The sequence below is a fragment of the Dermacentor andersoni genome, chromosome 4 (assembly GCF_023375885.2).
Source record: "Dermacentor andersoni chromosome 4, qqDerAnde1_hic_scaffold, whole genome shotgun sequence".
Classification (NCBI taxonomy): Eukaryota; Metazoa; Arthropoda; class Arachnida; order Ixodida; family Ixodidae; genus Dermacentor; species Dermacentor andersoni.
In genome coordinates, this window is record NC_092817.1 from 79906317 (window position 1) to 79930410 (window position 24094).

General features: G+C 45.6%; 1 protein-coding gene across 1 annotated transcript in view; it reads left to right on the forward strand.

Moving 5' to 3' along the window:
* Window positions 1–24094, forward strand: part of LOC126536346 (guanylate cyclase soluble subunit beta-1-like) — a 231263-nt gene that overhangs the window by 188093 nt on the left and 19076 nt on the right. Inside the window, exons 7-9 of the mRNA XM_050183277.2 lie at window positions 11740–11940; window positions 19442–19732; window positions 20949–21215. Of these exons, the coding sequence (XP_050039234.1) occupies window positions 11740–11940; window positions 19442–19732; window positions 20949–21215 (759 nt within the window). The remainder of the gene's footprint in view (window positions 1–11739; window positions 11941–19441; window positions 19733–20948; window positions 21216–24094) is intronic.

The following is a 24094-nucleotide window of genomic DNA, read 5'->3' on the forward strand; positions in this document are numbered from 1 at the left end:
CCTTCTCCTGGCTATAAAGACAAGGATAAGTCACACGGCGGAATCAAACGGCCACAAACGCGAGGAATGTTTGTATATCAAAATGCACTGTAAGCAGTGTATGACGTAGCAAGAGAACATAGCGATGAATTCCGTTCCCATTAAGAGGAAGCTTTAGCTCGGGCGCTCCTATCTAAATGCATGTGAAAGGAGAATTCGTTTTTATCGGCAGCCACTGCACCAAATTTAAGGAAATTTGTTGCACTGAAAACAAAAACTTAACATCTAGTGACTGTTGGTTTCGAATTTTTGATTTAGGTCGTCAATTTTTTGTTAAAACTTGGCAAATATTGCAAATTTTCAGAAAACGAAACTATCAAGTATAAGACTCTGTAAGTCAGCAATGAGAAATGATATCACAATTCTGTTAATTGCATCTAATAGTACGTCTAAAGCGGACAACATTCATATCTTACACATGAATCTAAAGAAAATTTGTAGTATGGAAATACAGTTTTTGCAGAACCCTTGTACACAACGTAAAAAATTACGTAAAATATAAAATGCCATATTAAATTTGTACGCTTTGAATGATCTAATGGATGCCGTTTACAGAACCGCGATATCTGTTCTTGATGCAGAGCTATTAATTCGTAAACCTCGTGCGTCTATCTTTTTTTCAAACTTCCGAATATTTGAAAAACATTTTCAGGAGATTCAGGCCCTAAATCAAAATTCCGCTTCGAACAGTCATTAGAATTTAACTTTTTCTCTCAAATGCAACAAATTTCATTAAAATCGGTCCAGGGGTCATCTCAGAAAAGCGTTTTTGCGTTTTACATGTATTTAAATAGGCCTCGTCGGAGCTGGGCCAGAGCTAAAGCTTCCTCTTAAGATGGTGCACGAACGCTTGCCGTGTGAGGAGTGCGAAAGCGCCACAGATCTGATCGACTTTAAGCGTGTACAGTACGAGTCTTTTTACAATTCAATGTTACTCAGCCAAATGTGATTGGCTCGTACGCCACCTAGTTGCCACGAACTCGGCTTGCGCCAGACGGCGTGGGCACCGATAAGAAAAAGAAGAAAACGTTTATTTGAAAGAAATGAACATTTACATTATCGAGCTACAGCAGCCGTAAGAATGTCTCGTGTTGGCAAAATGTTTATTTTTCGCAGCGTCTGCTAACGTCCTTCTGAGAATGCGAACGATACCGCAACTACAGTGCCAGCTTGGCGACATTCTCGAGCACTTCGATCGATCTGGCAGTTACGGAAGTCATTACGTTCCTCGACGGCAGTTTTATATCAAGAGACTGGGCGTCCCGATGTCGCCACCCAACTGTCACGCAAGAAAATTGAAGCAGGAGCTCTCAACCCTTATTGCAAAGTTACAAAGTTAAACAAAACACAAATCAGTAACATGTGGCTGTAGTGCTTTATAGTTCTGCGCTGTATGAAAAAAGAAAGCTGCACACCATAACGTTTCATTATCAGTGCCTTCTCGCACAGTGTAAAAAAATTTCCAGCCGCCATGATAGCCCAGCAGCGCACTATGGCAGTGCGCTGCTGAGATCGAGGTTGCGCGTTCGATCCCGTCAGCGCCAGCCACATTTCTACGGGGTCGAAATGCAAAAGCGCTCGTGTGACTATATTTAGATTCACGTTTTAAAAAACGACATGCAGGTGGCCAAGTTCATTCGGAGTCCCCCACTACGGGCGTACCTCGTAATCAGATCGTGGTTATGACACGTAAAGCCCCAGTATTGAATGAGGTAAACATTTGTTTGCATATCTAAGGATGCTGATTTGTCGAGTAGTGCCCTTAGCCGTAAGGCTTTAAAAAAGTATTGTACACAACAGTGAGCTCAAACTGCAGCTGCAACGATGAGAAGAGCCGTAATTGCAAACTCCGTAATTGTTCAGACCTCGCGGTGCGCGCCGAAATATCCGACACGACCTTTCGGTCGCGATGGCTATTATAGTTTATTGCACGCATTTTTTCGCGTCGTCCATTAGAGCTATAACCACGTTTATTCGCCACAAAAAAAAAATTACAAGACCAAAACCTGCATTCTCCCCCATCAACCATTCAGTTTTACTGAATAAAGTAACGCTAAAGAGAAAACTGATTTGAGCTGTGTTAGTAAATCACGCTTATACAATACCCAGGAAAGCAGCTCTTACATTGAGCCGAGGTCTGGCAATCCAGAAAAGGCGCAATAATTAAATACAGGCCACGACGTCGCCTTGAAGTTTCCACATGCACAAGCTCGTCCAGGCGTCATTGATTTCGATGGTATCTAATCGGGTCTACCTTCGTCAGTAAAAATGGACTACGTTGTGTTCTAAAAGCGCCACACACTGAGCTTAGCAAGTTACAAGAACTTTTACTGAGCTGCAAGGGTCAGAATAGGAGAGAATACTTTTAAATCCGTGACGTCACACTGACGTGTACCATCACGGAAGTTTTGACCTTCATTTGGCCTTCATTTTTTTGTTGTAGTAATGAGTCTTTTACACAAAATGGGTGCAAGTAGGGTTTTTGAAGCACTACATTATCAGTCTAAACTGATGTACTGTTTCACTTTATTGTCTCTTCAAGGATACTGTTGTTAGCCATGAGACAAAGCAAACAACCTTAACACTGCAACAAAACAAATTTTACTATGTAAGTTTTGTTGACACTCTGTCGCCCAGCTACTTCTTCGCTTACATCGCGTTAGAGCACGTCGTCTCTGCTGGCTGCGTCGACTACAGGGCAACTGATATCACGCTGTAAATCAGTATCACTTGAGCCAAACATCAATGTCAAGAAAAAGAAAACAGTGAATGGCGCGAAGTTTTGGGGCATTTCAGCCACAAGCAAGGGGATACTGTAACTTACGAGGAACGTTGACAACGCTGCAGAGAGCAAGTTGTATCAATATGCCACGGTTCCAGTAAACGGAACGCCCTAAGATTCTGGACAGTGCTAGCCTAAAAAGAGAAGAAAAAAAGTATACAGAAGCAGTCAGTGCGAAAAGGAAAAGGAAGATGAAAGATGAGACGGTTCATTAGGCTTTTCCTGATATCCCATCAGCGAGTCGAGAAGATAACTAAAGCCACACGAGAGCAATATATGAGACGGCAAAGCTGTGCTTGCCTAACAGGGGCTCCCGGAGCTCCTAATCAACGTTCATCACGATATTCTGCGTTGCGAGCAAGACGAGAACCGCGGAAGTGCCTTGTCGCACTCTTCCCAAACCCCAGAGGTGTGATCTTTTTTTAGCGGACGTGACATGCATTTAATCCGAGATATAGGGAAACTAAATTTTGCAACCAAGTATAAACAGCGTTTCTTTTGCTTATTTACTTTCATTTTTGACGGTAAACAATACGTTTTCTTTTTTAACGACGCACTTTGGCGTCAAAGTCGTTCGCAAAACATCACCGTCATACTTTTACTTTTATGAAGTCATTTGAGCGTGCTCTTGAAGTCCCGACAACTTAAAAGGAGTCTCTAGAGACACCGTTCAAAGATTCAAGATGGTGGCAGCGAAGATAAATTGCACTTTTCATTGTTCCGGGAGATACAGGCTAATCGTTTCAGAACGGGGGCTTGTGGGACAACATACGGCCTCGCATCGCGGATAACGGGAGAAGCGAACGCTGTTGTTGACGTATAATGTAAAACATGCTAGGCAGTTGCACACACCAAATGCAAAAAAAAAAGACATTTTCTCTTTTACAGTAATGATCCAGTGACTGCGCTAAGGTGATTTGAGATTCTTCTAGGCATGGTCGCAAAATTTGAAACGCAAGAAAAAATGAGTAAGTGCGCTCCTAGGCTTTAATCAGATTTGCCTCGGCTCTAAAAGTCGCGTCACAGAATATATGCCGCTGTGAAAGCGTTCACTCGCGTTGAGCTGCTGCTCGTGCGGTGCAGACGTTTTCTCGCTGCCTTTCTTAGGTTCAAAATGACACTTCGTTGCCTGAACCCTTTCTAGACGGTCAATGCCATGTGGCCAATGACATTTTTTTTTCTCTTTCTTTCTACACTCCTTGGTCGGTTGAACTACTTTTTGATTATTGGGACAGCCAGCCCTCTTCAGCGGTACAATTTTCTGAGTCTTATGATTTAATGTATGACAAGCCTTACATTTCACGCCTCATACGTTATAAGTCTTTAGCTAAGCCCTATGGTTAATAAGAGTATGCATTGAAAGCAGTAAAAAAATACTGAAGTGATTCCTTTTGACTTATTCTGATGTAGAGACTGATGTAGAACATTCCAAAATGAATGATCTATCGGAAAGACAAAAGTGGCTGGACAGAAAATAACTATTTGGACACTTTGTCACTTGTGACGAGGGTGATATTACATTACAAGTCGACATCGTCTACGACGTCTCTTGGGAGATCGATTGAACGAAGAACCACGAAGTACTAATACGTATTATCTACTCGGTCGGAGGCCTCGGCTGGAATAATGAATGCTCTACTAATTGCCTCAGCCTGGGCATATTGAAGCACATATCACGTGAAGGTCAAGGATGAGACGACAGACTGTCCTGGGACCGCGATAATGTGGATCCGGCATGCAATATTCGGTTGATTGTTTTGCAACCTCCTTGTCAGTTCGTTTTTGTTCTTAGTTCCCACTTTGTTCTGAGAAAGGTAATAAAGAAATTAAGGAAGTGGTTGGCATGGCTACATTCTCTCCTCAAGCAAAAGTACCATCTATCGGAAAGATACACGCTTACTGTTTTCTCCTACGACACAAGTCACACGTAAAGATATACTTATTTCTAATATATAGCACGTAAAAAATACTAAACATCGTGCTCATAGTTCTTGTTAACCGTTTTTTACCCGATCTTCGAGAATGTTGCAGCGCCTACTCTGGTTGCTGCAAGAATCACCAGTTCCCGAATTCTATGTAAAAAAAGTTGCAGAGTTTTTCTGGAGGTCCGGGTTGCTTTCCCTTAATTACACTTTCGAAATGTGCAGCCCCACAATGCCAGGTGAAATATTCCTATACATTTGTCAAAGTCATTTACTTTTTCCAACATACTCACATATTTTCCTCACCGTAATCACTTTTTCTTTATCTCGTTGCCGTGCCTCTTGCGTGTGTGTTGGTGTGCACTGTGTGTTCCATCAACGAGGAACGTCATTTGTAGTGCCACACAAAAATTCAAAGTTTGTTTAACTATTCAGGAATATTTGCTTTTGTCGTGTGCATGTGAACTTCGGAACGGTCGTCAATATAGTTATTTTTGTATTCTTTGATTGGACTTTGTTTTGCAGCATATCTATGAATTAAGAGTAGCGGAGCAAACGGCGTCATCTAACAGGCACCAACATCTCATGAATAGAGTTAATAAATAAAAGGCATTTCGCACACACTGTAGCTCGTGTATGTAAATTTCTAGCGCTAAACTAAAAAAAAATAATACGAGAATGCTTTTTTTATTGTTCCTGAAGGACACCGAAACACGATGGTAGGGCGACGAGGTAAGCGCTAGAAACACGAACGCATTATGCAGCCGATTTCAAAAATTTCGCCCGTAAGCTCCACTTAAGTGCTTATAACTTGTGGACAGCTTAATGTGGCAACCGGGGCCATGCGCATACAAGTAAAAAAGCTTTTGCAAGCATTTCCAAGAACTCATTCTCGTTAGCTTAGGCACGTATTTTAACAGAAAGCAAAATATCTTATTTACTACAATTATTATAATAACTAAGGTGAAGTACACCATTCGGTGTCAAATATGGGTCTTTTTTTTTTCGTTTTTCTCTTCCACGTTCTGACAAATGCGAAACCACACGTCGAAACTGCGTTGATTTATCCCCTTCCGTCCCGCACCTGCCCCAAGGAACCAAAAAGAGCTGCCAAACCTTGTCCGATTTATTGGTGCAGTAACGCGCGTGCAGAAGTTCCAGCCCTGTATCTATCACTTCACAACCACAGAAAGTGATGTGGCAGTAAACAAAAAAAACTACAGCAATTCTGGGAATTGTCTAATAAAGCGTAACCATTGTTCGGCTCGGCTGTGACTTCGTTTATGCTTAGTGTTGCTTACTTGCCTTTCCTGGCTTTTGCACGTCTACCCTTGGCCTTTCCGGTGGCAAAGATTGTTTCAATGCAATTGTAACAGTTGCGTCGGAACGCCGGGAAGGAGCGCGCCTCGACCGAGCAGAGCGGTCGAAAGCGAACCCCAGCCGCCGCAGTAGCGCGTGAGGCGTTGCGTGCGGGGCGTGTGCATCGCCGCGATGTCATGTCACCTTCGCTGAGTTGTGCTCCCTGAATGGCTGCAGAAAATAGCGCGTCTTCCTCTTCGCAAACACATTCTCTCTGTGTGTGTTGCTCTCGCAAACCTGTGCTATGCGCGCGTTCCTTGTCCACGCACGCTCTCGTCTGCGTTCTGACTGCGCCTCGGAAAAGGCCATCGCCTGGTAAGGCCCAATGGAAACGCGCCAAGCGTCTCTACGCGCTCGCTTGCCCGCGAGGTTTTCATAAGTCAACGGACACTCTGCAACGTTCAATTGGACGCTGATCCACCCGAAAATCTTAAGTAGAGCCCCACGAAAACTTCAAGTTGGCGCACCCCCAAATTTGAGTTGGACCACCCCCAGATTTTAACTTGGCCCATCCCCGAATATAAGCTGGCCCACCCCCAAATTTAAGTTGGCCCGCCCTCAAATTTCAAGTTCGCCTAACCTCAAATTTAACTTGGCCTACACCCGAGATTCCAAGTTGGCCTAGCCCCAAATTTTCGTACCACTGCTCGTGCTTTCGTCGTCGTTGTCTTCTTTTACAGCCGGCTGGCTCTATCTTGAAAGCGATCGCCCTACGCGAAGGAGGAACGGACGGACAGTTTTCTCGTCGGGTCACCATAGAAATGCGTACGCATTAGGAGAAAGAAGGCCGAACTTTCGCCATAAAGGTGAACCACTGAATGCGACAGCAACATGTTAGAATATTACACGAAGTGTAAGACTCGTAGCTGTAGTGGCCGTGTGTGCTGAAGTAAACGTACGCTGACCAAGTAAATAAGAGCTGTTGTGCCAGGGGTCCTCTGTTTTAATCCTGCCATCGGAAAATTTATGTCTTCCTTAGCGGCTTTATCACCACTTTTCCATATCGGGTATGTTTAAACCTTTTTCCTAGGGCGATACCCGGAGTAGCGCAAAGCCGCACCAATAAAATTACATATTTCCAGGTTTAAGCTCTGTTATTGTCTCGCGCTCTTAATAGTTAAGTCTGAGAAGATTTAAGATAAAAGACATGCTCTGTCGGTGTTTTGTTTCATGACATTTGTTTGTGGGCTGACATTCTAAAGATCTTAAGGAATAATTTTGTCAATAATGTAAGACCTGGTATGAGCAACCCTAGCGATAGAATGGTGTGGTACTACAACACAGCATGGCATATAGCATACATATAGCTAAATGTGTACTAGACCACACGAGTGGCTTTAGACCACACGGCTACCACGACAGCAAAAATTCGCTTCGAGTGACCGTACAATCGTTATCCTCATAATACGGAAGTAATATGGTAACGCTGCCTAAAACATGGGGAAGAAAAACGCAGAGTGGCCCGTGTATTTTGACCACCGCTCTCCGTCGTTGTCTCGGGCGTTGTTCGGACGCTGCTAGCCTCCCGCGCCATGTGACGTATCCCAGCGATCACGGCGGCACGGCAGCATTTGAGCAGTGTTTTATCCATTATTAAAGCGACAGCGTTACGAGCTTCGTGTGGCAAAAAGTCCTATGTCCGCGTCGGACGTCGCTTGGCGAAGAATCATTCCGACCCACAACCACGCAGGCCCTCCGCGTGGCGCAGATGCGTTACTCAGTTGAACTCCTCAAAGTGAAATACGTCAGAAAAATTGTAAAGTACGACCTAAACGCAATATACAGACATGACGGCGTCGGAATTCAATTTGAATATACCAGAAAACGTGCTTCTGTTAAGCAGGAACTCAAACACGAACTCCTATTCCGATCGGCGCGTCCCGCTGGGTTCCTTGCAGCAACATCGTCGCACTCGGCTCCGCGCATCCGCAAGAAAGCTGCGCTTGCCGGGAAGCGTGGCAAGCTGTTGGGGACCTTTGACATCTATCACGTTCCACTCTTAAAGGCGAAGCTTGAGCTTCTTCTAAATTTTTAAACTCAAGTTGCTGTGCACCTGAAAGTTATTTACGATGGCTGCGACTTTCCATTACCCTTGCCAGTAGTTCGGTCGCGAAAATTCACCACTCCGCGCGTTCTGTGAATGCTTCGCTGTGCACCAACGGCGTTTCCTCTCGCGAGCACATACGCGAGGTTGCCGAGTCGGGCTACAAATAACAAACCCGAAAAGAAAAACTACGAAGAGCAAATTGACCTAAAACAGCGCATTCGCAACTGTATAGCACAGCTGCTTTGTTTCTAAGGATTAAAAACTTTTTTTTTCATTCAATACTGAGTCTATGTTAAGAACAAAATCGCAGAATTGCGGTCAAAAACTATTTGCAAGTGCGAAGGCAGCCGCTACAAAAGGTATCTCTAGCTTCCACAGCGTTGCACCTGATGTATGAAGGGGGGTACAGAAGTACGAATAATATATTTGACGTTGCCACTTGTGCGTGTGTGACTGCGTCGTTGTGCTCACTACTCCCCGTGTCACTAGTAGATACACCTGGTGACAGTGACAAGAACTTTATTAGGAGTGTCCTGAGAAACTTGAATGGGGGAACCGAAGGTTCCCCGATCAAGTTGGTGGCTCCGCCCACGACGGGACAGGGAGATGGTGACTCTCCACGACGTCGCGGGCCCTCTGGACGGCCTGTAGTTGGTTTGGGAAATCCGATCTCTTCAGCAAGGCGTCCCACTTGGACTGGTTATGAAAGTCGGAGCCCGCGTTGTACGGGCACAGCCAGAGCATGTGGTCGAAGGAGCAGCACGCGTGACCGCATTTGGAGCCCGATTGCGGAAAGTTCGGGTCTATCCAACTAAGCGCTCTCGGGGTGAGGTACGATCTCGTCTGTAAAAGCCTGAAAGTAACAGCCTGAGCTCTGTTCAGTTTCGGGCTGGGGGGAGGGAATTTTCTCCTGCTGTGTCTATAATGTAATTATTTTATTGTTTCATTGTGTCGGTCATTGCTGTCACTTGTTTGTTAATCAGGCGCGTGTTGTCACTTGTTTGCTGTGACTTGTACATATGTCTATTTGCTTACTGTAATAAGTACCACGAGAGTGGAAAAAAATAGAGAAGTTAATAGCGTTACACAGCTGGGCGAGTTGGTATGTATGCATTGATACAAACTGCACGACAAAACAGGACACAGATAGAGAAGAAGTTATCGCCGTTTGCTGGCGGTGGCTATTCTTTATTTTCTCGGCTATTTTCCTCGACAAAAAATAAAAAAAAGAAATAACTTTCGTAGATGTATGGCAGAACAAGAAACTCGTACAGCAAGGACAACAAAGCCGTATAAGGGAGTTGACACACCTTTTGGAAATCCTGGGGACTTGTTTTTGCCGCCCAATACTTTGCAAAGTATTGACTTCAGCTGGCGCAATTACTTCGCCATACCCGAACCTTTTCAAGTGCTTCACTACATTTCAGCTTAGCACTTCTATGTTTATATATAGCATCCATTACATTTGGCGCACGTTCCTGTAGGGCTACGTAGGCTAGCTGTTGGCAAGGCTACGTCCGGCTGCACGTTCTCAGCCAACGTCCTAGTCATACGGCCTCTTCGGGGATCCGACGCAGGCTAATTCCTGGCTGCCCTTTGATTAAAACTTGATACCGACCACGCCTCCGCATGGCACTGGGGGATATCACCACCGCCGTCGAACGAAAACTATTATGAACCTTTTTAAGTGGAAGCTTTAGCTCAGAGGCGTCTATCTGAATACACGGGAAGAAAAAATCGTTTTCTCGGCAACCTTTCCATAGAATTTGATGGCGTTTGTTACGTTTAAAAGAAAAAGTTGAAATATAGCGGCTGTTTCAAGCGAATTTTGTTTTTCGTTTAAGCTGTCAATTTTTTTTTATAATTATCGGAAAGTGCAAAATTTAGAAAAACGAAACTATCAAGTTTGCAACTCTGTAACTGAACAATGAAAAACGCTATGAAGATTTTGTATATTGCACTTAATAACATATGTAAAGCGGACAAATTGATATATTATAAACACTGGAGAATGTTATTACTAATTTGCGAATAGGACTTTTCTAAAGCTCTCACAGACAGTGTAACAAAATCACCTAAGATACAAATTGGTGCACCAAATTTGCCTGCTTTAAGCGCTCTAAGAGATGCAGTTTACAGAACTGAGATATTTGTTTTTGGTGGAAGGTTGCAGATATTTAAAATTGGTGCTTCTATTTTCTCGTACTTCGCAATTTTTTTTAATTTCTTTAAGCTAAATTCAGGTCCTAAATCAAGATTTTGCTTCCCACAGTCACTAGAATTTAACTTTCTCTTACATTCAACAAATTTCATCAATATCGGTCCAGGCGTTATCTCAATAAATGTCCCAGTTTCGCCGAAAGTCGAAGCACCGATTGCGGTAGCAAACTATTAGATAGCTATACGAAGTAAGGATAGTACTTTTATCGGCCGTGTAAACTTGTGAACGTTCGTTTACTAAGTAAATTAACAAGCATGGTACCACACGCGCACAGGCAAACATGAACAATTTTCATTTAATGATCGCGGACACTCGCTCTCAAGACGCTGCTGGCGCGAGGGAGAGCGGCAGTAGCTGCGAGTGAATTGTCCTTCGTGCTGTCTTTCACTTCAACACGAACTAGGCGGCGAGTACGCAGTGCCCACGGAGCTATCCGCCCTCGGCGCACCTAGAAGCTGTACCAACCGCAGATCACTTTCACAATAATGTCCCGCGGCCACGCTCAGCCGCGCCGTACGTAGCCGCCGCCAGGAGTGGAACCCATGCTGCCTTGCGCGCGATGGAAGACGGCGCGCTTCCTCCCCGCCTTCTTCCTTTGTGCGCGCGAGGTGGAGCCAATACCAATCTCGGCTTACGCTTGACCGCTCTCACTCACACTCACAGCATACGGCGTGCGGTGTTGCGACTTCGGGGTGGAGGACGAGAGACGGACTCTTTCCGCAGATGAAGAAGAAACGAAAAACTTTATGCAGTATTTACAGATAGTGTATGATAGCGCACATGTAGCTATAAGAGCGCATCAGACCGACTGGGCGGCTGGAGGCGACTCTCTGTCTTCACAATGGGCCGGTTCTCCTTTAAGTTCTTTTGGCGACTCCTCGTCGACAGGAACCAGGCGGGGTGGGTTCTGACGTCACCCGCGTCGAATTCTTGACTCGTCGCGGAGATGGGTAGGTGCTTCTTGACGTCCCCCTCGTTGAATTCCTTCTTCGTCGCGGAGAAGAGGGAGCTCCCGTCGCCTCGATAATACGCATGTAGTATGGCAGCTCCCGTCGCTATCGCACTTAGACTTTATAAGGAACATTGCGGCGACAGCGACGGCTGAAGTGCGCCTATAATGCACATATAATTGCTGTCACCATAAAAGCACTTCTGCGTTTTACATGCATTTGAACAGGTGGCATCAGAGTTGGGCCCGAGCTAAAGCTTCCTCTTAGGAGCTTCCCTGGAAGGAAAGACAAATGGAGAGAAAAAATTAATCGCTAGGAATGCGGTCCCAAATCAAGTTGTGTCACCACAAAGGCGTATTTTGTGTCGATCAGGCCAGATCAAAGCCCATCTATGCATGGCACCAACCGATTGCTTGCAGGGCCTTGTGCGGCTGACGCGATCCATGTGGCAGCGCGGTAAGCCCGTCCGCTTCACCGACATGTTTAGCATCTGCCGGCCAGTGATCGAGTGCAGCTTCGAAAGCATCCTGGGCTTCCTCAACCAGGTCTACGTGGTCACCGCCAAAGACGGTGTGCTCGAGAGGGATCGCAAATTCCCGCAACCAAAGCCAGCCCCCTCGGTAAGTGGTCTTATTCTACTCGTCTTTAGAGTCCTTTGCCCAGTGCAGGGTAGCCAACCGCGTTCAGCCTGGTTAACCTCTCTGACTTTCCCTTATCACTAATTTGCGATGTTATTCTCTCGCTATGAATCAGAACCAATTTATCTATCTAATCTATCTATCTATCTATCTATCTATCTATCTATCTATCTATCTATCTATCTATCTATCTATCTATCTATCTATCTATCTATCTATCTATCTATCTATCTATCTATCTATCTATCTATCTATCTATCTATCTATCTATCTATCTATCTATCTATCTATCTATCTATCTATCTATCTATCTATCTATCTATCTATCTATCTATCTATCTATCTATCTATCTATCTATCTATCTATCTATCTATCTATCTATCTATCTATCTATCTATCTATCTATCTATCTATCTATCTATCTATCTATCTATCTATCTATCTATCTATCTATCTATCTATCTATCTATCTATCTATCTATCTATCTATCTATCTATCTATCTATCTATCTATCTATCTGAGAGTGGCGGACGCGGCGGGCAGTCCCGCGAGTCACTGCTGCGCCAAATCTACAACAGCGTGTGAATTCATGTGTAAAATGGTGCGAATCAAGGCTCCGTGCTGTCTTAGGTTTGCGGAAAGGAGGAGGAGGAGGAATATTTTTGAGACAGTATCCGGGGTAAGGCCCGAATCTATTCTAGGCGGGAGGTCTCCTCATTCCAGGAACCCTCTGGCCTTCGCTGCCTCCTTGGCCCTGGCGAGGACGCAGCAAGTTTTTTTGTTTCTTTTTTTCGGTCTTACTACATCAAGCGCCCAAAGTGCTAGCTTCGAAAAAAAATTTACCGCGATACTGTTAAGGTCCTCGTGTCAGAAAATCCGGCGTCGGCGCCCGTGTCCACGTGAGCAAAAATTCCTGTATATGTTTAGATAAATGCATATGCCACGCCTTGCTATATGACATGCAGTATATGCGGGTTATATTGCCGCAACATTCTATCCCTAAAGTCGCTCATACCTTGTCTTATGTTCTTGACAAAGTTACTCCTCAGGATTTTGAGAATGACAGCCTAGAAATACATGTCATCAAACAAGACACTGACAGCGCATGCCCGTCATATTAAATATTCCCAGATTGAAATATTAAAAGTGCGAAACAATAGAAGAAACCTGAAAATTATGTAATTTTCTGGCGCGGCTGTGCACTAGCTCCGGGATCGGCCCACGCAGGAGGCCGCGTTTCCACCAGAAAGCCCGCCATCGTGCACAGCGTTCGCGGCCAGCGTTTCCCAGTTAGCATTACGGTTACGTGAGCTGCAGTTGCCGGAAAGCATGAGAAGCAGTCAGGGATCTTTGAATGCTATCGTGTTCCACTCTTAAGCGTCCTCAAAATTTTGCGATAGCAATTACATGGACACTCCGAGCAAATTTTCGCCGTAGTCGTCGCCGGGCTCCGCATAAATTTAGGTATATGTATGCTATATACCACGCCCTGCTATATTACATGCGGTATGTGCGGGTTATATTGCCACACCATCTAATATGTAGAGCAACATTAAAAACTCCCCGTGCAGTTTTCCGGTGTTCAATACGTGCTACATAAAAGTGTTTTTCTGGGCGTGAAAGAAGCCCGTGAATGCACGCAAAATTGCCGCGCGACTTGCCGCTCGAGGCACTTTGCGTGTATTCGCGGGCTTCCTTCAGGAGCGGAAAAAACACTTTTATGTAGAGGTATTGAGCAACAGAAAGCTCTATCGGGAGTTTTTCATGTTGGCTTACAATTTTCACATTGATAATTTCCTTTTAACTATAATATTTGAGAAGTTGTCTGACTAATTAATTAAGACACAGTATATGTAATAAGGTGGAATGCAAAAAAATACTCTGAGTAAGTCCAAGCGACGGCAAACAACAATACCTTGGTTCTGTCCAGATACGTGGCATTTGCATATTTTTAAATCTTGCTGCATGATGGTCGAGACACCCTGTATTTGCTCCAATACGCACATCTATATTTAATAACTGCAAGCACTGGAAGCACTGAGACGCTCGGCGCTGCCAGTCAATGCGGTGATTTCATGTATGTACTGTCATGCGCTCCGATGGACGAAACTTCGTCTTCGACTTCTCAGTCAGTTGCTGCGCGCGGCTCTTTCGGACGTCCACACAAGTACGCGAATGGGGCCGAGACGCATGATGCGAGAAATGATACAAGGCAACCTGAAAACAATACGATCACGTTTCGTAAAACCGGTCGTCATCGGGAAGACGTCGCAGTGCTTCCGCATTCATCCACGCAAAGACACCTAAGTCCCCTTGACTTTCTTTTTATGTGGTCTCGCATGAGACGACGCGTGCCACACAGTCATTCTGTGTATTCATAGAGTACTTATATGAGAGTGAGGAGTGAGTCTGTACGCGTTAGACGTACATGAGACTATGCGAGAACTTCTGTGTGTGTAAGGCATGGCATCATGGCGAAAGGAAGGTGGGTGGGGAGGGGAGTAGACTGCGACATCCGAGAGACCATAAGCCGAGGCTGAAAGGTAGCGTTGGCACTCTTTGAATTATAGGAAGAGAGAGCTCCAGTTCACTAAAGGTGGGAAAAGGCGTGAGAACGAACAGAACGGCAGAAAAGCAAGAGCGGTGGCTTTGGCAGTGCTTCGGGATATCATAGGTAGGCACCTGCTGCAGTGGGTGTATTTTCTCCTGCCCTCAAACAAGTACAATGATTGTTCCTGCAAAATCACTTTTCGTGTATGGACAATAGCTGTAACCATTTGTAACTTCATCGGGGCTGGTTATAAGTCATCTTTTATTTTTGGTGCGAGTTATCACCGTCGATAAGTAATACGTGAAGATACTCTAAAGATGACTATTGCAGAAGCGATGTGTAGGGGTAACTGGTCAACGTTGTATGGAACAATTGGATGCAAGAGATAAGCTGCAACGAGACGCTCGCACGAAAGAAAAAAGCCGTTGTGATCTTTCGCGGATTAAAAGAAATCACAGCACAGAACAGTCGGCCCCGAATAACACATCTGTGGCACTGCAAACTGCATTTCAACCGTTCTCTAGAATTCGCGACCGAGCCATCCAAGCCGCGCACATGTTTTGTCAATGCGGGTGCTGAATAGAATGGCCTCCCGCTTGACTGTGTCACAATGTGGAACATCGATCCATGTAATCCAGTGGCGCATTGTTCCCGCCACTCACCTTCTTTACGGACGCGCTCAAGGCACACATGCCTCCCTCAGTGCACGATCACAGGTTGGCATCACGCACTGCAAACGCCGAAACACACTGGTATGTAGGCTGGAGAGAGAGAGAGAGAAAGAGATAAGGAAGGCAGGGATGTTAACCAGTCAAGAGTCTGGTTCTGGCTGTCTAGCCTACGCTGGGGGAAGGGAGAAGAAGAAGAAGAAGAAGGAGAAAGAGAGAGAGAGAGAGAGAGAGAGAGGGGGGGGGGGGGGGGGTGTAGAGAAATGCACGGACAGTACTTGAGTCAAAGCCGCTTGTGCAAAGCAGACGTTCTGAGAAAGCACAAAAGTGCCTTCACTGCCTATTGAGCCGATGATTGGTGGGGACGGTGCTCTAGTACTGTCAGAAATTACTAAATGTGAGGAGGTGTATAGAGGGCTGGGTATATCGTATCGATCAAAGATCGCAGACACTAACTACACTGCGTCGGAAGCAACAAGCAGTGCTGGGCGCTCACAAGGCGGTGCACCCTCCAAAAGACAGAGAATACCACCAATGCTACTTCGATGATTATACGACGAGCGCTGCATGCATTCGGCATTGTATGAAAAATAATGTTCCACGAAGCGAAATCACTTTCGAAAACGAGTAAGTTGCATATTTCAGCAGAAGTTGGCGCAACGTGTATAGATGTCAGCTTTGTGTTCACCGTTGGATTGCCTTAAACTGCCCAACTGTGTATCACTGCTCTCCGTCGGGTCTTTGTCGGCACAGAGGTCACGATAGCAACGAATCCCCCGCGCACCGAGTTTGCGAGCACGCCAACTCAAATTTACGTTTAGCCGCCGTGCTGTAGTATCGAACGCGGAAGCGGTGCGTCCGATGATAATGGATTACGGAATGCGAGGCGCTGCATGCCAGGCGCACACGCGAAGGCACGAATTTGATGGAGCACCTTTGGCCTTTCGCACATGGTCACGCGAACTTCCTGAAAGAAAAACACGGCAGACATGACCGAAACCTGACGAAGCGAGAAATTTGTAGCGTAAGTTATTCGGCTGAAGTCCACCGGAACCGTAAAAGGGTAAAGCTTTCACGAGAAAAGTTGATCGGGGAGCGGTGCTAGTGGTTACGCATCAAGATGTGTGCAAATAGGACAAGTATACAAATTGAACACATTCAAAAATAAAACACGTCAATTGAGGCAAGAGAAAACCATCCACTTCTCCATGAGACATTCCTCGCCATACCTTTAACATTATGGGTGACGTGAGGAACCCTTATTCGTACCGCAAAACGATGCCTCCATCTATAAGCGTATATGTAATGTGTTTCGGTAGTGCCCTGCGTCCACTGTACTGACCTTCTCCATGAAGAGTCAAGTATTCTCTGTCCGCGTGTAAATGTGACACGGAAAGTAGTTGAGTCCAAAATTGAGAATTAAAAAAAAAATGTTGGTTCTGTAGGTAACTGACTAAGCGATTTCATCTGGTGACAGTATGTATGTAAGGAACGAACAGCGATAATAAATTTTAAAGCGAACCGCTTTTTTGGCCCTTTCACCTGTTTCTCGGCGGTTAGACTTTCACCGCCTATATAAGGGCGCCGACGCAAAGCACGCCAATTATTATGGCTCTTGGAAACGCACCTGCAGTACACCTATACTATTGCTACAGACGTGTTGGTTAACGGCAGTGTTCGCTGCGGAATTACGCAACGAAACTGTATCTTCTGCATAAGCCTGCTTTTTTTCTCGTTTTTTTTTGTTATTTCTGAGTGTGCATTAATGTTCCCCCCCCCCCCCCCCCCCGCTTATGTAATACTCCCTTTGGGGTCTTTAAGGGTACTGTAAATAAAAACAACAAGAAACAAGCCCCCTCGCTGCAATAAATGTACACCTTCAAGCGCGTCATTCGTTTCGGTTAAAGTGAATAGCTTTGTAGAAGTGATCGGCCATTCGCTTACACTGACGATCGACGGACTTCGATCATTTCCGCAAAGTTCTTTGTCCATTTCGCTAATATTTCGTAAATGAAGATCTTCGGATCATAGCCGTGCACGTCGATGGCACAGAAAGCCACGAAATTATTACTGCAGTACCTCAAGTCGACAGGTCTCGGCGGCCATTTGTAGACACGGTGAACATCTTCAAATGTGCGTGAAACTCTTCTTCTTTTATATACTTCCTCGCTCCCTAAGGCTCGTACTTCACCTTCCACTCAAGTTACCTCGTTGCAAAAAAAAAAAATACTTCTCTCCATCACTTCTGGCTAGGTGTCGCATTAGCGAATGTTTTTCTTTTCCTTATACGAATGCAAAAATAAGCGCACCTTCTAGTATTGAAGAATCCCTCGGCCACCGTGCTTCTGTAGAAAACAGAAATCTTTCTGTTAGACAGCCTGGAGCAATGGAATTTTTTAGCGCAAGGGCCGACATTACCGGAGGCGACGAGGTAACCCCTGCTGTACTTCAAAACGAATGAACCTCTACTTGGTGCACAACAAATGTCCTTGGCGTTACTTTCGTTCTCATTTGTCTGCACTTGTTACACTTCAATTAAAGTGCAGCTGCGTGCTATATGAAGGTGATCGCTTTCGCTTCGACCACACCTGACAAACAAGTCAATTTTAAAGGCGTAAGCATTTCTATGCCTGCCCAAGAAGGAAGCCTGTCTGTCCGCCACGTAAGACGAATCTCTATAAAGAAACGATTGCATAAAAATAAACAGAATAAATTCGAAAGGAAGAACGTTTGCGAGTTACGAACCTACGTCCTCACGCTCAGATGCCGAGTGTCTTACCCAATGGGCTAAACCCCCCCGCTTGCAGAATGTAAATATGTCTGAACCACACAAATTGGGTGTACCGGCAGTGAAAACAAATGTCAAAGGAGAACAGTTTCTATAAAGCTTGAAAGATTTGGTAATGGTGGAATAAAAACCATCTCTAGGACCACATGTACACCCGACTTAGAACATTAAGGACATTAGGAAAATTCCAATTTTGCGAAAACCTAATGCCAAACACGCCACATCCCTGATGAGTTTCTGTAATTACATGATACACCCTCCATTGGGGCGTTCCTTCCCCGATTGAAATGCCACCCACCTATGAGGGCTCAGGCGCTTGCCGTCGCGCGACACAGACAGATAACCAGTCAATGAGTTCATAAGGATATTAAGGAGTGGAGAGGTTATATGGGTCTCATTATGGTTTTTAATGGTTCGACGCACATTGTTAAGGTGCGAAAGAGGGATAAGGACGTATAATAATCGGAACAATTCTGATAGGGTCGACAAGGAACAATAAGGGCTTATAAAGGTCGAATAAAGCCCGGTAAGGTTGATAAGGGCAAATAAAGATTTATAAAGATTGGGTCATATCCGATAAGGTTGATAAGAACAGATCAGGGTTCATAAAAAGTGATCAATCGGGATAAGGTTGATAACGACCGATAAGTGTCGATAAAGGTCGGATCGAATCCGATAAGGTTGATAACAATCGATAAAGGTTGTTAAAAGTCAGATGTAGTCCGATGGGATTGATAAAGACCGATAAAATTTATAAGTGTTCATACTGGTCGATTCAACTTTGGTAAGATTGATGACGACACCGGTCTGCATAGAGATAAGCAAGAGGTACAATGCTTACGCATACTTAGACAACTCCAATGGAGCGTCTGCGTGAATTTGTTGTTTGTCGTTCACTTTATCTCATGAACAAAGAGGCACCATAGGGTGCAGAAAGTGTAGGACAATCTAACTTGGCGCACATTTTACGCGACTCTACCATAAGGCAAGTGATGTGAAAATTCTTTAGTCTATCACACATAGGCGCAATAAATAATCACCTTGATGTGCAGCGCGACTGCCTGGTAGATAACCTGGAACAATGAAGGTTGTTTCTCCGTTACTTTGCACTCGTCTCTCTCTCTCTTTCTCGATCTCCCATGCCACTCCCTTTCTCTTTTTATTCCCCTGCACCTTGCCCCCTCGAAGTGTAGCCTACCAGAGCTGTATTTCTGGTTAACCTCTCCGCCTATCTATGCATGCTTCCTCTGTTTCCCTTGCTTGTTCTTTTGTTTGTTTGGTTGTTGTTGTTGTTGTTGTTGTTGTTGTTGTTGTTGTTGTTGTTGTTGTTGTTGTTGTTGTTGTTGTTGTTGTTGTTGTTGTTGTTGTTGTTGTTGTTGTTGTTGTTGTTGTTGTTGTTGTTGTTGTTGTTGTTGTTGTTGTTGTTGTTGTTGTTCGACATATGCCAGCTCATTCTCTGCACTATGCCTCGCAGCCCGCAGGCAGCCGGCGAAAGCTTTTGCGACGCCTCAACAGCACCGTGGAGCCACCTCCGGACGGCGTGCTGCGACTCAAGGGCCAGATGGTCTCGCTGCCAGAGGCCGACTGCCTGCTCTTCCTGTGCTCGCCGCGAGTCAAGAGCCTGGAAGACATGCACCGCGTCGGGCTCTTCTTCAGCGACCTGGCCCTCCACGACCCCGTCCGCGACCTCATTCTCATCTCCCACCAGCGCCGCAGGGAACGCGAGCTCGTCGAGAAGCTAGACGAGGCCTCCAACCACCTCAAGGTTGTTTGCTCCTTTCTATAACTCGCTCGTGCTGTTCCCGACGAAGCTCGGGCATAATACGTGACTACGCCACCGCAGCTGTCGTCACTTATCGTTCCGTGTTTCTGTTACCATGGAAAGAGTAGCCTTAAGCTCGCCCAAAGCAAACGTAGGCAACATTCCTGAATATCGGAATCCAGAAGGGATAACTGCATGGATAACTACGCGTCCCTGACTATGCAACGGACGTTACCCTACTCTATAGACACTTTTGAAGCTGCTGCTTGTGCTGCTTGGACTACATGGAGGCGCTCATTCAGGAGGTTACCGAACAGTTGCTGTAGTTGGTGTAATGTCCAAGGCTGGAAAAAAGAACTCGAGGTAACCGAGTGATTGAGAGAGCAAGTGTATGCCTCATCCTTATGTAGTCAAAAAAAGTATAATTTCATGAAATTGAAGAAAGCAACTATTAAAGAGGCCAGGACAAGCTTGGGAAAATTACCTGCTAATTTTAATTGAAGAATAGATATAATAATAAAAAGTGGAATCAAACTGGACTAAAAGCAACGGAGGCGTTGTTACAGTACTTGAAGCCAACAAGTCTCTGCGACCGTTTGTAAGGTTCGTTTGCTCCTTCGAGTGTGCGTGCGATTGGCGCTCTCTCTCTATTTCCTTCTTTCTCTCTTTTCACCCATATATTCCCTCTACCCCGGTGCAGAATAGCAAAGAGGGCACCCGTCTGGTTAACCTCCCTGCCTTTCCTTTTTTTCTCTCTCTCTCTCTCTCTTCCCGTCTCATGCGTGGGCTGCGCTTTACCATTAAACTGCCGCGGCGGCAGTCTTCCGTCAGCTTTCTTGGGTATTTGTGCGTCATTGTGCGTACTACTAGATGAAGCCCTGGGAGTGTTAGCCAGCGCCACCCATGGCCATGCCTGCGGACGTGCAGGCGCAGGCCATCACGTGGTACGTGACCATAGCCTAATGGTACGCATGTGCAATCCAGAGGTTGTGGGTTCGGCTTACACTTGGGCAAGTTTTCTTATTGCACACTTTCATTTCCGTTTTCCATGTTATATCTGCATCTTAAAACTAAACGTAGCAGTTAATTTCTCTAACACTTTCTCTAGCTTCGTTGTCAGCTTGCTGCGTGTGGCCGCAACTATAGCAAAAGCCGAGCCCCTCAGTTTCCTCTGTCCTTTCCGGTCGCACGCTTCACCTTCAATCTGTGCCGTACGCAGATCCTGGACTCGAAACTGCGCGAGGATAAGCGGCGCACGGAGGACCTGCTGTGCTCCATCTTCCCGGCTCGCGTGGCTCGTAACCTGTGCTTGGACCTCCCCGTCGAGGCGGAGAAGTTCGAGATGGTGTCGTGCCTCTTCTCGGACATCGTCGGATTCACGGCACTCTGCGGCAGCGAGAACGTTCAGCCCATGGACATCGTGCGCCTCCTGAACCGCCTCTACGTCCAGTTCGACTCCCTCACCAACCTGCACGGTGTGTACAAGGTCAGCTCACGTTGTTCTTATTTCGCGATACATTCACGCGTGTGCTCCACATTCCGCATTGTGGTTCGGTGTAGGCTATATGAGTAGACCCATACGTACTGTGATTCGCCCTTGTCGTCATCGGCAGCCATCATCCCTTCCTTTAGTCCAGCGCATAGTAGTCAGCTGGAGAATGAGCCTCCAGCCGACGTCTCTGCCTTTTCTTCATTATTATTAAGCTTTTTCTTTCTCACTGCATTCTTCTATTTATTTACTTCCCTGAAAACTGTGAGGGATTGCTGCCGTTTCGCAGTAATAATTGCATATGCGTAGCTAAGGATTCTAATATTTGTGGTATTCTTATTCCAGGAAAAGTGTGCAATAGACGCGGAATCCACGTTATTTCTCTTTCACTTGGATTTAAATTGCGTAGAATTATTTGGCTACAGAACTATTTCGATAATGCTGCCCTTAAATGATGTAGCGATTGCGCGACAGCACATTTCTTGAAGAACTACCGCACCGTGACAGTGTATTGCACTCACAGTGTTAGCCCAGCGCAGTATGGCGTCGCACTGGTGCGTACGAGGTCTCGGGTTCGAATCCCGGCAGCGGTGGCTGCATTCCCGTTGCAGTGGAATGCCGAAATTCTCGTGTACCATGCATCGGGTACACGTTAAAGAACGTTAAAGAATTAATTCGCAGTCCCCCGCATAGGCGTGTCCCATAATCAGATCGGCGTTCTAGCAAGTAAAGCTCCAAAATTGTTAAGAAGGCATGAGTTGGGGCTATAGAGGCTGACGGAAACGAAATTGGAAAAGAATACATCTTCTGGACTACAAGAAATATACAACATCCGCAGGGTGCGATCATTATTTAAAGATACTTAGGGAAAGGATGTTCCCACGAGTGGAAACGCGCACTCTTCTAGGTTTAAAAAGAAAAAAGAAAGAACTCAGAAGTGGCAAACGGCGAAAGGAGTGGCAAGCGTTTCTTGTGTATAAAAATTTGTGGGTCCCGGTGGATACCGTCACTTGCGATGTTACACTGTGGTATAAAAGTTACAAATGTGGATAAGGTGATCCAGAAAGTCTAGATTACGTTTTGTTACGTGGCCCTATGTTTCTCAAAGTCCTTTGACAAAGATAGGCCCACCTACCGAAACGCAGGGCAGCCTTTCTGAGACACCTTATCCCTGTTTGTAACTTTTATATAACAGCGTGCAACACCATCTGCCGGCCCTCTTGATATTGGATTGCGACATTACAGTGTCACAGACGCGATGGTCGAAAGCTGTGCGCGGAAAGGTGAATAACGGGTGCTTTTTTATACTCACTCGAAAAAAAGGAACGTCTTCGACGACCACCTAAATTAGAGGACACGCGAGCTTGCATGCAAGTAGTCGGCTTAGCGAAGCCTAATTTCGAAGACAAATACCTCCTGTGCCGAGCACGACGGATCAGTAGCGGTGACTTAAGAACAAAAAATATATATTGCCGGTAAAATAACATTGCGCAATAACACTAGAACCGAGGGAATCTGACAAGAAAATAAAATACGACAACAAAACTCCAGGCCTCGTCAGAGTTGCCTGCATAAGAGCTTCAATCTGAGCAACACGGCATGGGATAAAGAGATCACTCTGGGTCCGCGTTCACAGTTTATGCGAGCAGTGCGTTGCAGAAACTGAAAAGTGGACAACATATTTCTTTCAAAGACACAAATGAAGTTATACGGAGCTCCGTGTCTTTCCCTCGGAGATTTTTCCAGCAACGCCAGACCAATTTGGCAAATTGCTAGCAGGCTATGACGAAAGAAGTGCCAGACGTTTCGTAAGGCTGAAATGAGCTAAAGGAACAAATTATGAAATAAAAACCATGCGAAGTTACGGTGTAAGAAACTCCTCGAAAGGCGCAATACGTAAGCAGTCCTTAAGCCCTTCGTATCAACCTTACGTTGCTCTTTATTTGATTCCAAGTCGCTGCTGCGCAGTTCATTTGCAACTATATTGAAAAAGGCAGATTCGTGCGAGTGGATCGGGAGTTATGCAGTACAAAAAAAAATGTATTAGTGCTGGCAAGAATCGACAGCATCGACAAGTTATCCGATTTGCCCGACACCTTTGTTTGCCCCAGAGAGAGAGAGAGAAAGAAAAGGAAAGGCATAAAGGTTAACCAAGGTCACGCCCGGTTGGCTGCCCGAGACGTGGGGAAAAGGAACATTGGGAGGAGACATAAGAAGGACGAAATTGAGTCACTGTGCATGCACCCGTATATGAATGCCCACTCACGTGTAGTCGCATGCGCTCGTCTAGCCCCGTTGCCTTCAAGAAGCGCGTTAGCTCTTTGGTGGCGTTGTGCATACATATAGAGTTGTTCGGCCACGGTCCCAGGATTTTCACCACCGAGAACGCTCTATCGTCTTAGCTGCTGAGACTGAGACGCAGAGCATATTGATGTGAGTCGACGGTTGGATAACGATACAGATTGGTTTTTTTTTTTTTTTAGTTTCGTCAAATCCGCAAAAGTGGCATGCGGGAATGTTGGTCATTCCGATCAGAAAGTAATAAGCGTTCGTGAATGCGACGCCCACCGAGAGGAGGCACACTAAAGTTGTTTCGCCACAGGGAGAATTCGAGTGGCCGGCGAATCGACTTGGTGAAATGTGGGTAAGTCCATTGGCGGAAGTACGACGCGAAAAGCACGCGAGCAAAGTTGCCGCGCTGCGCCTGTCCTCGATAGTGTCATTGGTGCACGCTTTATATACATACGACCTATACAATGATTTCGGCATTCCTAAGATGCAGGGTGCGGGTACTGCATTTAGTACGCCGGATATGACAATCACGTGGTACTTAGGGCCTGCCGTCTTGACGCCAATAACCTTAGATTTTGAAATGA